Below are 17,243 nucleotides of genomic sequence, written 5' to 3' on the forward strand. Positions count from 1 at the left end.
CCTGTGTTTTTCTGCTTTGTCTTTTTTTTGTGTAGAAAATTTACAGCATTTAACAGGTTAAGCAAATTGCGCGTGATTTCATGAAAACCCACCGTGCATTTATGACTTGGTGGAAATGTGCCGGTCTGGATGCAGTTTTTGCCTGTGGGCCTCTATAGAAAAAGACAAACAAATGAGTCGGAACATAAGTTATTATAAGTGCAATGTGTGGCCAATTAAACAGGCAAAACCCAAGAAAAACTACAGGCTTCTATAGAGAACCTGAAAAAATGTATGTAACAAATGCAGACATGCTCGTATGTGTGAACTCCCATAGTTTCTGCACTATAAAATGTATTATAAAAAAAACTCGATCTCGATTCTGCACCAAAAAGACATAAAAAAGACAAAGAAAACACATAAAAGGTGCAACAAAGACACAACAATGAAAGCAGATTGCTACTTCTTATTTTGGTGCCGAGACCTGTAGGAAAAAAGGCAGTGGAAAAAACCACACAGCCTTCTGCACTTTCTGATATCAGCGTGTTTGCAGAGGTAACACGCTGTCTACCTATGGCATCATGGCTGGGGTCCTGTGATGAGGTTACATGATCGCTGATTGTTACAATCCATGACCTGAATCATTACAAATGGAAGCTGCCTACCTGTCCTTCCCCCACGCTTTACACTTCATCTGCACCTTTGCTCCATTAAGACAAAACTGTGCTACGTGGGACCCTAGTTTAGCTGCATTAGTCTTCCTCTCTTCTTATCAGATGTTTTCACTGCATCTCTGTCCTTTCCCCTTGTCTTATACTTCAGCTTAAAGGGACTCTGTCACCTGAATTTGGAGGGAACAATCTTCATTCATTGAAGTTCATTCTCTGTCCTCTGTAGTACATGCCTGCGCAAGGCAATCTTGCCTTGCGCAGGTGTGTACTATGGAGGACAGAGAATGAACTTCAATCCAATATTGCAGCCAGCATGCAGCCGGCGGGTAAGGAAAGGGTGAATCAAACACCCCAAAACCCCGCCTCCATGGCTGAAGATTGTTCCCCCCAAATTCAGGTGACAGAGTCCCTTTAACCTGAGTTTCAGGGGCGTAACCACAATAGCTGCAGGGGCTACAATCACACCTGGGCTGCATAGCCTAAGAGGCCCAAACAGTGGCGTAGCTAGAGTCCAATGGACCCCAGTGCAAGATTTGGACCAGGTAGATCCATCCTGGTATATATGTCCCCCATCCTGGTATATATGTCCCCTATCTTGGTATATATGTCCCCCATCCTGGTATATATGTCCCCTATCTTGGTATATATGTCCCCCATCCTGGTATATATGTCCCCCATCCTGGTATATATGTCCCCTATCTTGGTATATATGTCCCCCATCCTGGTATATATGTCCTCCATACCGGTATATATGTCCTCCATCCTGGTATATATGTCCTCCATACCGGTATATATGACCCCCATCCTGGTATATATGTCCTCCATCCTGGTATATATGTCCTCCATACCGGTATATTTGTCCCCCATCCTGGTATATATGTCCCCCATCCTGGTATATATGTCCCCCATCCTGGTATATATGTCCCCTATCTTGGTATATATGTCCCCCATCCTGGTATATATGTCCTCCATACCGGTATATATGTCCCCCATCCTGGTATATATGTCCTCCATCCTGGTATATATGTCCCCCATCCTGGTATATATGTCCCCTATCTTGGTATATATGTCCCCCATCCTGGTATATATGTCCCCCATCCTGGTATATATGTCCCCCATCCTGGTATATATGTCCCCCATCCTGGTATATATGTCCCCTATCTTGGTATATATGTCCCCCATCCTGGTATACATGTCCTCCATACCGGTATATATGTCCCCCATCCTGGTATATATGTCCTCCATACCGGTATATATGTCCCCCATCCTGGTATATATGTCCTCCATCCTGGTATATATGTCCTCCATACCGGTATATATGTCCTCCATCCTGGTATATATGTCCTCCATCCTGGTATATATGTCCCCCATCCTGGTATATATGTCCCCCATCCTGGTATATATGTCCCCCATCCTGGTATATATGTCTTCCGTCCTGGTACATATATCCCCCATCCCAGTATATACTGTATGTCCCTCATCCTGATATATATATCCTCCATCCTGGTATATATATCCCCTCCTGATATATATGTCCCCCATCCTGGTATATACTGTATATCCCCTTTCCTGGCTTATATATTCCCCATCCTGGTACATACAGTGGGTACAGAAAGTATTCAGACCCCTTCCAATTTTTTACTCTTTGTTTCATTGCAGCCATTTGATAAATTCAAAAAAGTTCATTTTTTTTCTCATTAATGTACACTCTGCACCCCATCTTGACTGAAGAAAAATAGAAATGTAGTAATTTTTGCAAATTTATTAAAAAGAAAAATCACATGGTCATAAGTAGGGTTGAGCGAAACGGGTCGGATAATTTCAAAAGTCGCCGACTTTTGGCAAAGTCGGGTTGAAACCCGACCCGATCCTAGTGTGGGATCGGCCATGCGGTCGGCGATCTTCGCACCAAAGTCGGGTTTCGTATGACGTGTTCAGCGCCATTTTGATATATATATATATGTCATTTAGACACATATATATATATATATTTACTAGATTGTGGCCCGATTCTAACGCATCGGGTATTCTAGAATATGCATGTCCCCATAGTATATGGACAATAATGATTCCAGAATTTGCGGCACACTGTGCCCATTGCAGATTGGTCGAGGCAACCTTTATGACATCATCGTCGCCATGGCAACCATTATGACATCATCGTCGCTGTGCCTGTTGCTGATTGGTCGAGGCGCAGGATTTCTACGTCGATGCTGTGCCGGTCTCTGATTATGACATCTACGTCGATACTGTGCCCGTCGCTGAATCAGAAACGTGAGATGTCTACGTCCTTTATGACATCATCATCGCTGTGCCCGTTGCTGATTGGTCGAGGCCTGGCGGCCTCGACCAATCAGAGACGTGGGATTTCTACGTCGATGCTGTGCCGGTCTCTGATTGGTCGAGGCCTGGCGGCCTCGACCAATCAGAGAGCCGGGATTTCCAGGACAGACAGACAGACAGACAGACAGACAGACAGACGGAAAAACCCTTAGACAATTATATATATAGATATTTACTTCAACGCGATATAGCAGAAAAGCCGGTAATTCAATTGCCAGTTTTTATTTCTCTTTCCTAAACCCGACATGATATGAGACCTGGTTTACATACAGTAAACCATCTCATATCACCTTTTTTTGCATATTCCACACTACTAATGTTAGTAGTGTGTATGTGCAAAATTTGGGCGCTCTAGCTATTAAATTTAAGGGTTAAATCGCGGAAAAAATTGGCGTGGGCTCCCGCGCAATTTTCTCCGCCAGAGTGGTAAAGCCAGTGACTGAGGACAGATATTAATAGCCTAGAGAGGGTCCACGGTTATTGGCCCCCCCCCTGGCTAAAAACATCTGCAACCAATCAGACACTGGACACTGTTGACGTCACTTATCTCCGGACATTATCTCCGGACATTAGCTCCGGACATTAGCTCCGGACATTAGCCCCGCACATTAGCTCCGGACAAAGCCACGGAAGTTGGCACAAATTGCAGGAAGTAGTATTCTAGGCAATTATATATTAGATATGTGTCTCAATGACATATATATCTAATATATAATTGCCTAGAATACTACTTCCTGCAATTTGTGCCAACTTCCGTGGCTTTGTCCGGAGCTAATGTCCGGAGCTAATGTCCGGAGCTAATGTCCGGAGATAAGTGACGTCAACAGTGTCCAGTGTCTGATTGGTTGCCGCCTGCTGCGAGCGACCAATCAGAAACGTGCCGTACTGTGACACACTCCGCCCGCCATTTTGGTGTGATTTTTGAATTTTTACCTCACAGCAAGTTTCTACTGCGTGGAGGCGGGCCCAGTGACGTTGCTCTTCAAGCTCCTGCCGAATTTCGTCAAAAAAATCATAATACCATTTACCAAAACTATATATATTTAGTTGTGAAGTGGTTCAGTGACATTTTCACACCAATTTTGAACTTTTGTTTGGTGTTTTCTCCATATACTGCCTATTATTTTTGTTCTTTCTTACTATTATTTATTAATTGTATTATTCTTACATTTGAATAAATAAAGTATATATGGATTCTAGACTCCCGATTCTTTAGAATCGGGCTGCCATCTAGTGTATATATATATATATATAGACAGTACATATGCTTTTATGATTTTTTGAGCACATGGATCCATTGTATGTCCGTATGTTGGTTTTGCAAGCCTGCGAGAAAATCTCGCAGTACGGATTACATATTTCCCATTGACTTGCATTGGGTTTCATGTTTCGGTCGATCCCGACCCCGACTTTTCGCGAAACCCGACTCGACCTTAAAAAAGTAAAAGTCGCTCAACGCTAGTCATAAGTATTCAGACCATTTAATCAGGGCCAATCATTTGGTTTAAGAAGGGGTTGTCCTAATAGTAGAGAACCCCTTTAAAGGGATCCTGTCACCTGAATTTGGAGGGACTGGTTTTCGGTCATATGGGCGGAGTTTTCGGGTGTTTGATTCACCCTTTCCTTACCCGCTGGCTGCATGCTGGCCGCAATATTGGATTGAAGTTCATTCTCTGTCCTCCGTAGTACACGCCTGCACAAGGCAATCTTGTGCCTCAGCCAGCGGGTAAGGAAAGGGTGAATCAAACACCCGAAAAGTCCGCCCATTCGACCGAAAACCGGTCCCGCCAAATTCAGGTGACAGGTTCCCTTTAAGGCCCACCTATGATCAGTGTAAATCTTCACTGTATCCTTCTGTCAGAGCTGTTAATAGGGGAGCATGTCACTATGCAGCCATCATATGTTCCCTTGCAAGAAATATTATAATAAAGTATCCCCCGCCCCACATTTCTAGATGCCTCTGCATGGACAATGCTTTCTATGCTGTAAAATGGGGTAACCCGGGTCTCAGTAGAAACTCCCACTGCCGCTATGTCCGTCCATCATGCTTTACACTGCAGCACTGCTTGTTCAGATATAGGCTGCTGTCTATGAGATCGCAAGACGCAGCAAAGTCAAAAGTAATTATGAAATTATAGAGAGAAAAACTTTGATTTTATTTCCAGAGGCAAATAAGCGGGGACAGTGCCGATCTGTATTAATCGTGCTTGTCATAAAAAGCGACGCCAGGTACGAAAAGCGGAAAATTATAAGAAAGTGGTGGGCGGGTTAATTATCCTGACCCCCTAAACGGTCATTAGACGTGAAGGTGACCGGGCCAAGGACAGGTCTATGGATTGTGCCGGTGCCTGGCGGTGTGACGAGCGCAGCGCCGGTGGCGGAATGTGAGCATTAAATCCGGGACCTCTCACCGCTTCCACCCTGATCAGCACTTTCTTTGGGTTATTGTTGTGTGTGAATGCCTAATTAATTACAACAGTAAATGGCGAATTCCTTAATCACGCCATCGGCCGTCCTAATCAATCTTAATAATACGGACTGCGCACTACGGCGCCCATGAATTTTAATCTACATAAATTTTGGAAGGTTGTTGCATGAAACGATGCCATTGCGGAGTTAGATTGACTAAAGCACGGACCAAAACAAAAAAAAAAGAAAGAAAAAAAAAAAACCTAAATTGGATTGAAGAAGGTAAACCGCGTCTCGGCCCGACACTTTATTCCCGGACCGGTGACCTTGAAGAAAGCTGGTGAAGGTCGCGACTAACAATGCAGATGTGTCTTGTCCATGCGCTCATTTATTTGACCTATAAACAGAGGCATTGTATAAAAATTCAGCGTACAATTGCCGCTACCCACGCGTTTCGAGGCGCATTTCTCATTCAGGTTAAAGTATATAGCTTGTTAAAGTGAATGTCACAAAGGAATATATTACGGGGGCTCGCTTGACCTATACCCCGTCCTTGAAGCCGGCGGAGTTGGTCAGGGACTTTCCTTTGATTTTTTATTTTAATGTGCCTCTTGCTCCTTGGAGAAATTAAGGAAATGTGTATTGTTCAGGCGATGCAAATGAAGACCCGCTACTCAATAACTAAGACAATGTTTCAAGATTTTGGCTTTAGGATTGAGGTACAATATAATGTATCCGCGAGTCACAAGCTCGATTCCCATGTTTCTTATTGACATCTATTGGATTAAAAATATATATATAAAAACACTCCTATAGGGGGCGATCACTCAGCTTTCCCAGTTCCCTGAAAGGCGAATCTATGTGATTGTGTTGAAATTCTACAGTAGATGATGTGGATCTATATAACTGGACAGATTTGCCTTTAAGGACATGGGAGAAGCAGGATGGAGTTAAGTAAATCCATTCTCATAAACCCTATTATTTAATAGAGGGGGCTCTGTTCAGGATCATCACCTGTTCACAAAGATCCTTTTCTCACTCTGGAGGACCGATCCTGCTCCGCATTACACAGACAGCCCATTGATGTGAATGGGTGACGTGCAATACCTTGTCTCCCCTGGGGGGGCACTGCAGGGAAATTAAACTCTTGCTGTAAGGTTTTCTCCACATCGCAGGTGATCACTGCAGGTCCTGGCAGGAGCACACTTTGTAAACATCCTATTAGTAGGGATTGCCGAAAGTGGAGAGCCCCTTTAATCGCTCCTTATCTGATCATAAAATCGAAATAACATTATTTACAGAGACTGAAAATCTGGGCAGACATAATACAAAGCTGAGAGTATGGTGCCCTGCTTCCACTATCCTCTATGAGCTAAAGGCCTTAGCAGTCTTTATCTATTAAATCTAAAAGCAGCATTAGGTAAGGACAGAAACCCTGATTCCAAGGATGTGCCGCTTTCTCAGCAACTCGCTGTAGTTTCAATACAATCAGTGTTTTATCAGCAGGAGATTATCACTGCAGGACTAGTTGTCTCCTGAAGGCCAGTCCAGCTAATCTGTGTAACCCTGCCCCCACCACTGATTGGCAGTGTACACAGAAAGTGGCCTATCAGGGGAATGGGCGGGACTATAGCGTATTCAGTATTGTGACCACTGCTAGATCTACAGCAGAGAAAACCGGGGATTCTATCAAAACTGCACCAAGCAGCCCAGTAATCAGGAATCAGCTCTCTACCCCTACATCATTCTGATCTCAGGTTCTACAACAAAAAACCTGCTGACAGATTCCTTTTAAGCCCGTAACCCCCAAAGGCATTTTCATTTTTGCGTTTTCATTTTTTGCTCCCCTTCTTCCCAGAGCCGTAACTTTTTTATTGCTTGGTTAAAAATGGCCATGTGAGGGCTTGTTTTTTGCAGGACGAGTTGAACTTTTGAAGGACAACATTAGTTGTAACATATTGTGTACTGGAAAACGGGGAAAAAATCCAAATGCAGTGAAATTGCAAAAAAGTGCATTCCCACAAATATATATATATATATATATATATATATATATATATATATATTTTTTTTTTTTTTTTTTTTTTTTTTTACCATGTTCACTAAATGCTAAAACTGACCTGCCATTATGATTCTCCAGGACATTATGAGTTCATAGACACCAAACATGTCTAAGTTCTTTTTTATTTAAGTGGTGAAAAAAAATTCCAAAGTTTATTAAAAAAAAAAACAAAATTGTGTCATTTTCCGATACCCGTAACGTCTCCATTTTTTCGTGATCTCGGGTTATACGGGGGTTACTTTTTGCGTGCCGAGCTGACGTTTTTAATTATACCATTTTGGTGCAGATACGATCTTTTGTTCGCCCGTTATTGCATTTTAATGCAATGTTGCAGCAACCAAAAAAATTTAAATCTGCTGTTTTGACTTTTTTTTCTCGTTACATCCATTAGCGATCAGGTTAAATAATTTTTTATATTGATAGATCGGGCGATTCTGAATGCGGCGATACTAAATATGTGTATGGTTTTTTTTTTTATTGTTTAATTTTGAATGAGACGAAAGGGGGGTGATTTGAACATTTAAATTTTTTTTAATTTCTTTAATTTTTGTAAAAGCATTTTTTTTTTACTTTTGGCATGCTTCAATAGCCTCCATGGGAGACTAGAAGCGGCCATAATCCGATCGCCTCTGATACATACAGGCGATAATTAGATCGCCTGTATGTAGCAGAATTGCTCACTTGCTATAAGCGCTGACCACCTGGCGGCGCTCAAAGCAATCCGGCGCTGACAACCATAGAGGTCTGCTGGAGACCTCTGGTTGTCATGTTAACCCATCGGTGACCCGCAATCACATGACGGGGTCACCGATGGGTGGGATTTCCAGTGTTAATTCCAAGTTAATTGCCGCGGTCAGAAATTGACAGTGGCATTTATCGGGTTAACAGCCGCTGGTGGATCACAATTCCACCCGCGGCTGTTGCAGGTAAAAAGCTGGAAAGCTGGGGGCTCAACGCCGCAGCCCACATCAAACAGGGGGAGGCTGGCATCGGCGTACATTTACGGTTAAAGGCACCAATACACATTAGACTAAAGTCAACCAAACCTGCCAATATTCGTAGGATCAGCTGACAGTTTAATGTGTATGTAGTCCCCTGACTGTCCCCCTCCCGCGACAGATGATATAAAGGGAGAGAAGGATCCCATCATTGAAATTCCAACAACTGATCCTTATTTACTCCTGTAGATATCGCCCCTAGAGTAGTTTGGCAGCCGCTATCTCGTAGAAAAGGCAGGAGCGCTCGGCCGATCTGGACATTCCTTGCATGGAGGAGTCACGAGAGTTAGCTATTGGCCAAATGATCAGGGGCCCTTGGACATCGGACTGACACATTTTACCCGATACATTGTAACAAGACATCAGGACCGGAGAGATTTGTGCAGCCTTTGTCACAGAGGACCGTCTCGATTTTGATACATAAGTAATAAATTCAGGTCTATAATTGTATTCAGCTCCTGGTTGTTCACATTTGCATTGCAGCACTCCAGACGGAAGTGATATCCAATATACTCTATTCCAATGCCTTATAATAATATATGCCAGGCGCCCATGATTTTGATGGGAAATACAGAACTGCATCTTGTGTTATTTTTCCCCTTAAAATATATTTATAAAGTGTTCCTCCAACATGGTTGTGAACAGAACCTTTACCCAGATGACCCAGTCTGTTAATGTCAATGGTACCATGTAATATTTTAGTTTCTTTGTTCTTCCAAAACATTTTCCATTTCCAGGGGTCCAAACACAATGTCTCCTCCACCCTTTTCATTTTGGGATACTCCCTTTAATGAGGACCTGTCACTTGCCATAATTATGTAATTTTTTTCACCTAGTGTAAATGCTGCTGTTCTCCTGAATCCGGCGCTGTTTTTCTTTTGTTTCTGCACCTTACCGTTTCTGAGATATGACCTCCTCTTCCTTGTAAAGAAATCTAGCTAATTGGGTGTGGCCTACAGGCGACGCCCACAGAGAAGAGCTGATGACCACGCCTACTAATAAGACTAGATTTACATACATGGAAGAGGGGGCTATATCTCAGGAACGGAGAGGCACAGGAAAAAATGAAAACCAGAGCCGGATTCAGGAGAATGGTGGCATTTACACCAGATTAACAAAAAACTCATTTATGCCAGATGACAGGTCCTCCTTAAAGGACATTTCATTGGAAATTTCACATATTTACATATGTTGTCTCCATTTCCTGCTTATTGGCAGTGAGCAGAAAAACTCCGCAGAAGCCATCATTTCACCACGACATCATTTATCTAGTTACTTCATGTTGGATAATGTTTCTCCTCCTCTCCGAGCAGATGACATCTGTAACCAATGATCCAATAAGTTTTTCTCTGATTTGACATATGTTCATCATTACAGGCAGGATGCATAATAGTTGGATCTATATATAGATATTATGTTTCTCTTTTTCCATACATCACTTCAGAGATAAGCGTTTATTTGTTATTACACCCGCTCTGGTGATTAAATCAGCTCCATTTTCAAGGGCATTTAATGGAATCAGCTCCTTTATGAAGAATGTTGTCAATATGTCACAAATGTCTTCGCCCCTCTTATTACCTCCCCCCAATTATGTGCCATTCGTAGCTTGTATTTCTGCCATCCCTTCCTTCCGACCTCGGCATATTAGGAGAGATATATAAATATGTGAAGTCTCATTGACTCCCGATAACCCATAACCTCATTATGTCTATTAGATTTTGGGTGATTTAAAGTGGAACTAACAACAAATATGATTTTTTTTGTAAGAGGTACATAGTCCATACCTTGACCTACATTGACCTTGGTTTTTGACCTAAAATCCCCCTGTCTTTTTTTTTTCTTCCTTCTTTAGGGTCTCATATATAGATCATTGTGGATAATCTCCTCCATTGGCTTCCAAAAGTGTCTGCTTGGCTCCTAAATTTGTAAAAGATTCTGTCCTATCTCTTATTTTGTGTATTAGTGCTTTGCAGTGTCTATGGTGGTGTTTAGTAAGCCGTGTCGTATGATAATTTCGTGTTTGAAGCTGTGTGTATATATCTCTGGGAATGAGAGAAAATGCCCATGTGTATAGCCCGCGTACTTCAGATATTGAGAGATACACTGTAGTATGCCAAATGTGGCAGTGAAGGGTATACATGGGTAAGATATACTTGGATTCGGGCATTTTTGTACTTACTAGTTTAGAGTTTTTAATTGGCAGCCATCACGTTTCCTAAAGCGAATGGTAGAGTGCTGGGTATACGGACAGCAAAGCGTACTCATCAGGGTTATCCTCAGGTTAAAGAACCTTCTGTTATGACTTCCCTAATAACCATTTCATACTGTCCCTAATTATCAGCACCTAAATAACAATTCTGTACCAACACCAACATAAACTGCAAAACTGATATACTGCACAGTGCCGCAGAATCCCTAGTAAATACCACCTTATAGTGCTCACCAACATGCAGTGCTGAAGAAACATCACCGTAAATTAAAGGGAAGCTGTCAGCATGTTTTCATATCTGGAAATAGTCTCATGGCTGTATAGGTGCTTGTCTACCAATAAAAATGACACCTTTTTTGCAGAAATCTGACATTCCAGTCCTGAGAAATCTAGTGTAGAAACTATATGCAAATCAGGTTGGGGGCGTGTCAGTGCAGGAAGAGAAGAACAAGGCCGGTGACACACCCCCAGAGCACAGCCAGCCTCATTTCCATATATTTTCTACGCTAGATTTCTCATGACGGGCACACCGGATTTCTACAAAAAAAGGTATCACTTTTATTGGGGGATACCCAGCTATACAGCCATGCAACTTCTTCCATAGGTAAAAATGTGTCAACAATTTCCCTTTGAGTAAAGATAATTTAATAATAATGCTATACAATTCATTTTAAGATTGGGTCTAGTGCTAACAGTGACACCCATTTTAATGAGGAAGCATGTTGATATCTGTATTACCGCAGGTCACACATTTTCCTAGACTGCTTTGATGTCAGCCAATCCAGTCCAGTTAAAAAAAATCCATTGCCATGATGGATTTAGTGTCTGTTACCCTTCTCCACTGTGGATGTATCTTGGCTCTACCAAACAACAGTGGCCTTAGATATGATCCAAGTGTCAATCTAGAGCTGGTGCCATAAAGTGGCCATGATTATGGTCCAGTTGGCCCAAACAAGCAATTGCCCCCAGGTTTTCATTTGCATCTAAGCTGCTATGATTGCTGGTCGAGCAAAGTCATTGTCTTAGTTTTCAAGAATTGAACTCTGGTTGTTTTAGCCATGTAATTAGCCACAGTCTCTAAACTGTCATACCAAGGTACAGATATACTGTAGATGTATGATTTCTGGGGTCCAGCTGCTGAGACCACCACTTATGCTACAAATGAGGGTACCAAGTGTGAATGGAGTGGTCTTGAGTATATGCTACCACCGGTATTATAAAAAACTAATAGAGCAGTCGGCGCAGACGCTCAATACCTCTTCATTCGCACCTGGGACTTTGGTGATTGCTGTACTTTTCATTGGCCCGACCACCAGCAGTCATACACTTGTCACCTCTTCTGGGGATAGTTACTCAAATTAGCCAATAGATTTGATTTGATCTGAATCTTCCCCAAAAAGGCTTTTATCATACTCTGAAGTTACTCCAGACCCTAAAGCACAATAAATTGAGGGCCATTAAGCTGGTAAAAAGTAATATTAGAATACACTCATCAGCCCCAGACTTGCTCCTCACCTGCCCTGCCGCATTGGCTCTCACCCTTTGGTCCGCCATTTGCTCCAGATTGGCCTTCAGATCGTTCTTCTCTTAAGTCTTCTCTTTGGTCTTCTCTTCGGTCTTCAGTCTGGACCTTTGGGCTCTGACTTGGCATCACACGGTCCAGTGGGACTCAAAGCATGTCGTTGATGTCAATGATGTACGTCACTCACCATATGTCTATGGGAGGCTGAGTCAGCACCGGAAGATCCAGAGTGAAGAGAGTCTCGATCCATAGAACAATCCAAAGTGAGTGGAGGACCGGGTGATGAGCTGGGGTGGCAGGGCAGGTGAAGAGCGGGCATACACAAGATGAGTATCATCTTTTCTTAGTATTAACTTGTTACTGGCCCTCAAAAGAATTCAATAAATAGATTTGTGCAAATTTAGAGAAATTTTGATTTGGGCAGATTTGCTACTATTGGTTCACTACTTACAAAGGCGTGGAGTATGGATGCAACTGAAAAAGAGGGTGGCACATGTGCAGAGGGATTGCTTTATACCCAATAACGCACATACTCCGTGCACACAGATGTGTCATGTACACGAGGGTCTTAGGCAGACCCTTGGACCAGTGCATTATGATATAGGCTATGCTCTCAATATACCTAGCGCATAGCCGCTTGCTTTGATGGATGATACATAGCGACTGCCAGACAACACCGCCTTACATTGCAAAAGTCAATACATTTTGGCTATTTCTTACTTTTTTTATCATGTTTGACTTGTTGCCTCCAATAAATGACCCATTTTTGTTCTTAGTTTCACTTTTGTAGTATGTGGCGGAAAGCCGAGAGTATAGTCCCTCCCATGTTAGCGGATGGCTCTTCCACATCCTCCTATGTAATTTTCGATGTGTACGTGGAGGTTCTGAAATGAATGTGCTGCATCCAATCATGTATGTATGGTCACAACGTCTCAGGGTCGATCACTAATTCTTATTTTTTTTCTCTTTGGTTTTCCAGCACAGAGCCCCACTGCGGCAGATCCATTGCAGCAAGCCTATGCAGGAGTGCAGCAGTACGCAGGTCGTTAGTATTAACACTTTCTCCTAATAAACTCTTATATTCGGCCTCGCATGTGTTCATATGATAGACTTGTAATACATGGTGATATATGAATGTATATATGGTGCCATATATTATATCAAGGGATCTCGAACACCAATAACATTTTAATGATGCTGCTTTGTTTTGTATTTTTTTTTCTAGATAGATAGATGAGATTTGTCAATTTTCCCATGATTATTTGCTCTAAACTCTTTAAATGGGATTTCCACCACTTTAAAAAAATTATTCTCAATGGGCCAAGATGGATCTATAAATGAAAAAAAAATCTATATTCACTTCCTGGACTGGCAACGCTCCTCCATAATCAGTACTGTAACCCCCGCCGATCACAGGAAATCAACAGCCAGAAACCAAACAGTGGCCGCTGATTGGCTGCAGCCTTCACTTTCCATCCAAAGCGACTTCTGCTTACATAGAATGTGAAGGCTGCGGCCAATCACTGGCTGCTGATTGGTCCGGAGACCTCCCTCTCCCGATGTTGATGAACCAAAACCGCCAGGTTACACATTACTGAGTGTGGAGGCGTTGTGAAGGTCCATGAGGTGAATATAGTTTTTTATTACCCCACTGAGAATAACTTTCAAAGTAGGGTAAACTCCTCCAAAGCCCATTAAAGGGCTATTCCCATGTCACAAAGTGGTGGCCCATCACTAGGACATGGCATCCCTTTATGATCGGCAGGAGTATGAGCTCTAGGAGGCCTGTTGAGTCTGAGAATGAAGACCTGATTCCCAGTCTGTGCCTAAAGGGCTCCAGTGGTCATGTGTCCCAGAAGGTAGTAGAGACTGGTGGGGGGCCGGGCATTGTTTCATGGGATTGGTGACATGAGCAGGGCCTATTCTAATTTTTTTGGCCTCTGAGCCCACATTCACTTTTATGCAATTTCCGGCACAGCCAGGTGTTAGGGAACTCTGTTATGTGGGAGAAAGACAATGTCGGGGTCCCAGAGCGGAAGAGTCTTCATTCTAAGGATTCATAGGGGTCCTAGAACTGAAGAGTCTTCATTCTCAGGATTCGTAGGGGTCCCAGCACTGAAAAATCTTCATTTGCAGGATTCGTAGGGGTCACAGTGCTGAAGAGTCTTCATTCTCAGGATCCATAGGGTCCCTGAGCTGAAGAGTCTTCATTCTCAGGATTCGTAGGGGTCCCAGCACTGAAGAGTCTTCATTCTCAGGATTCGTAGGGGTCCCAGCACTGAAGAGTTTTCAATCTCAGGATTCGTAGGGGTCCCAGAGCTGAAGAGTCTTCATTCTCAGGATTCGTAGGGGTCCCAGCACTGAAGAGTTTTCATTCTCAGGATTCGTAGGGGTCCCAGAGCTGAAGAATCTTCATTCTCAGGATTCGTAGGGGTCCCAGCACTGAAGAGTTTTTATTCTCAGGATTCGTAGGGGTCCCAGAGCTGAAGAATCTTCATTCTCAGGATTCGTAGGGGTCCCAGCACTGAAGAGTTTTCATTCTCAGGATTCGTAGGGGTCCCAGCACTGAAGAATTTTAATTCTCAGGATTACTGGGGTCCCAGAGCTGAAGAATCTTCATTCTCAGGATTCGTAGGGGTCCCAGCACTGAAGAGTTTTCATTCTCAGGATTCGTAGGGGTCCCAGCGCTGAAGATTTTTCAATCTCAGGATTCGTAGGGGTCCCAGAGCTGAAGAGTCTTCATTCTCAGGATTCGTAGGGGTCCCAGCACTGAAGAGTTTTCATTCTCAGGACTCGTAGGGGTCCTAGAGCTGAAGAATCTTCATTCTCAGGATTCGTAGGGGTCCCAGCGCTGAAAAGACTTAATTCTCAGGATTCGTAGGGGTCCCAGAGCTGAAGAATCTTCATTCTCAGGATTTGTAGGGGTCCCAGCACTGAAGAGTTTTCATTCTCAGGATTCGTAGGGGTCCCAGCGCTGAAGATTTTTCAATCTCAGGATTCGTAGGGGTCCCAGAGCTGAAGAGTCTTCATTCTTAGGATTTGTAGGGGTCCCAGAGCTGAAGAGTCTTCATTCTCAGGATTCATAGGGATCCCAGCGCTGAAGATTTTTCATTCTCAGAATTCGTAGGGGTCCCAGCGCTGAAGAGTCTTCATTCTCAGGATCCATAGGGGTCCCAGAGCTGAAGAGTCTTCATTCTCAGAATTTGTTGGGGTCCCAGCACTGAAGAGTCTTCATTCTCAGGATTCGTAGGGGTCCCAGCGCTGAAGAGTCTTCATTCTCAGGATCCATAGGGTTCCCAGAGCTGAAGAGTCTTCATTCTCAGGATTCATAGGGATCCCAGCGCTGAAGATTTTTCATTCTCAGAATTCGTAGGGGTCCCAGCGCTGAAGAGTCTTCATTCTCAGGATCCATAGGGGTCCCAGAGCTGAAGAGTCTTCATTCTCAGAATTTGTTGGGGTCCCAGCACTGAAGAGTCTTCATTCTCAGGATTCGTAGGGGTCCCAGCGCTGAAGAGTCTTCATTCTCAGGATCCATAGGGTTCCCAGAGCTGAAGAATCTTCATTCTCAGGATTCGTAGGGGTCCCAGAGCTGAAGAATCTTCATTCTCAGGATTCGTAGGGGTCCCAGCACTGAAGAGTTTTAATTCTCAGGATTCGTAGGGGTCCCAGAGCTGAAGAATCTTCATTCTCAGGATTCGTAGGGGTCCCAGCACTGAAGAGTTTTCATTCTCAGGATTCGTAGGGGTCCCAGCACTGAAGAGTTTTAATTCTCAGGATTACTGGGGTCCCAGAGCTGAAGAATCTTCATTCTCAGGATTCGTAGGGGTCCCAGCACTGAAGAGTTTTCATTCTCAGGATTCGTAGGGGTCCCAGCGCTGAAGATTTTTCAATCTCAGGATTCGTAGGGGTCCCAGAGCTGAAGAGTCTTCATTCTCAGGATTCATAGGGATCCCAGCGCTGAAGATTTTTCATTCTCAGAATTTGTAGGGGTCCCAGCGCTGAAGAGTCTTCATTCTCAGGATCCATAGGGGTCCCAGAGCTGAAGAGTCTTCATTCTCAGAATTTGTTGGGGTCCCAGCACTGAAGAGTCTTCATTCTCAGGATTCGTAGGGGTCCCAGCGCTGAAGATTTTTCAATCTCAGGATTCGTAGGGGTCCCAGAGCTGAAGAGTCTTCATTCTTAGGATTTGTAGGGGTCCCAGAGCTGAAGAGTCTTCATTCTCAGGATTCATAGGGATCCCAGCGCTGAAGATTTTTCATTCTCAGAATTCGTAGGGGTCCCAGCGCTGAAGAGTCTTCATTCTCAGGATCCATAGGGGTCCCAGAGCTGAAGAGTCTTCATTCTCAGAATTTGTTGGGGTCCCAGCACTGAAGAGTCTTCATTCTCAGGATTCGTAGGGGTCCCAGCGCTGAAGAGTCTTCATTCTCAGGATCCATAGGGTTCCCAGAGCTAAAGAGTCTTCATTCTCAGGATTCATAGGGATCCCAGCGCTGAAGATTTTTCATTCTCAGAATTCGTAGGGGTCCCAGCGCTGAAGAGTCTTCATTCTCAGGATCCATAGGGGTCCCAGAGCTGAAGAGTCTTCATTCTCAGAATTTGTTGGGGTCCCAGCACTGAAGAGTCTTCATTCTCAGGATTCGTAGGGGTCCCAGCGCTGAAGAGTCTTCATTCTCAGGATCCATAGGGTTCCCAGAGCTGAAGAGACTTCATTCTCAGGATTCGTAGGGGTCTCAGCAATGGAGAGTCTTCATTTGCAGGATTCGTAGGGGTCACAGTGCTGAAGAGTCTTCATTCTCAGGATCCATAGGGTCCCTGAGCTGAAGAGTCTTCATTCTCAGGATTCGTAGGGGTCCCAGCACTGAAGAGTCTTCATTCTCAGGATTCGTAGGGGTCCCAGCACTGAAGAGTTTTCAATCTCAGGATTCGTAGGGGTCCCAGAGCTGAAGAGTCTTCATTCTCAGGATTCGTAGGGGTCCCAGCACTGAAGAGTTTTCATTCTCAGGATTCGTAGGGGTCCCAGAGCTGAAGAATCTTCATTCTCAGGATTCGT

At 43.7% G+C, this 17,243-nt stretch overlaps 1 protein-coding gene across 16 annotated transcripts in view; it reads left to right on the top strand.

Moving 5' to 3' along the window:
• The window catches only part of CELF4 (CUGBP Elav-like family member 4), a 1,519,496-nt gene that overhangs the window by 1,400,416 nt on the left and 101,837 nt on the right, over positions 1 to 17,243 (top strand). For 9 of the 16 annotated variants that reach the window (XM_069747370.1, XM_069747257.1, XM_069747313.1 and 6 more), the window contains one exon: positions 13,173 to 13,238. In XM_069747370.1, the coding sequence (XP_069603471.1) occupies positions 13,173 to 13,238 (66 nt within the window). The remainder of the gene's footprint in view (positions 1 to 13,172; positions 13,239 to 17,243) is intronic. The other 7 variants (XM_069747380.1, XM_069747390.1, XM_069747267.1 and 4 more) reach the window with 1 other exon arrangement.

The sequence above is a fragment of the Ranitomeya imitator genome, chromosome 1 (genome assembly GCF_032444005.1).
Source record: "Ranitomeya imitator isolate aRanImi1 chromosome 1, aRanImi1.pri, whole genome shotgun sequence".
NCBI classification, from domain to species: domain Eukaryota; kingdom Metazoa; phylum Chordata; class Amphibia; order Anura; family Dendrobatidae; genus Ranitomeya; species Ranitomeya imitator.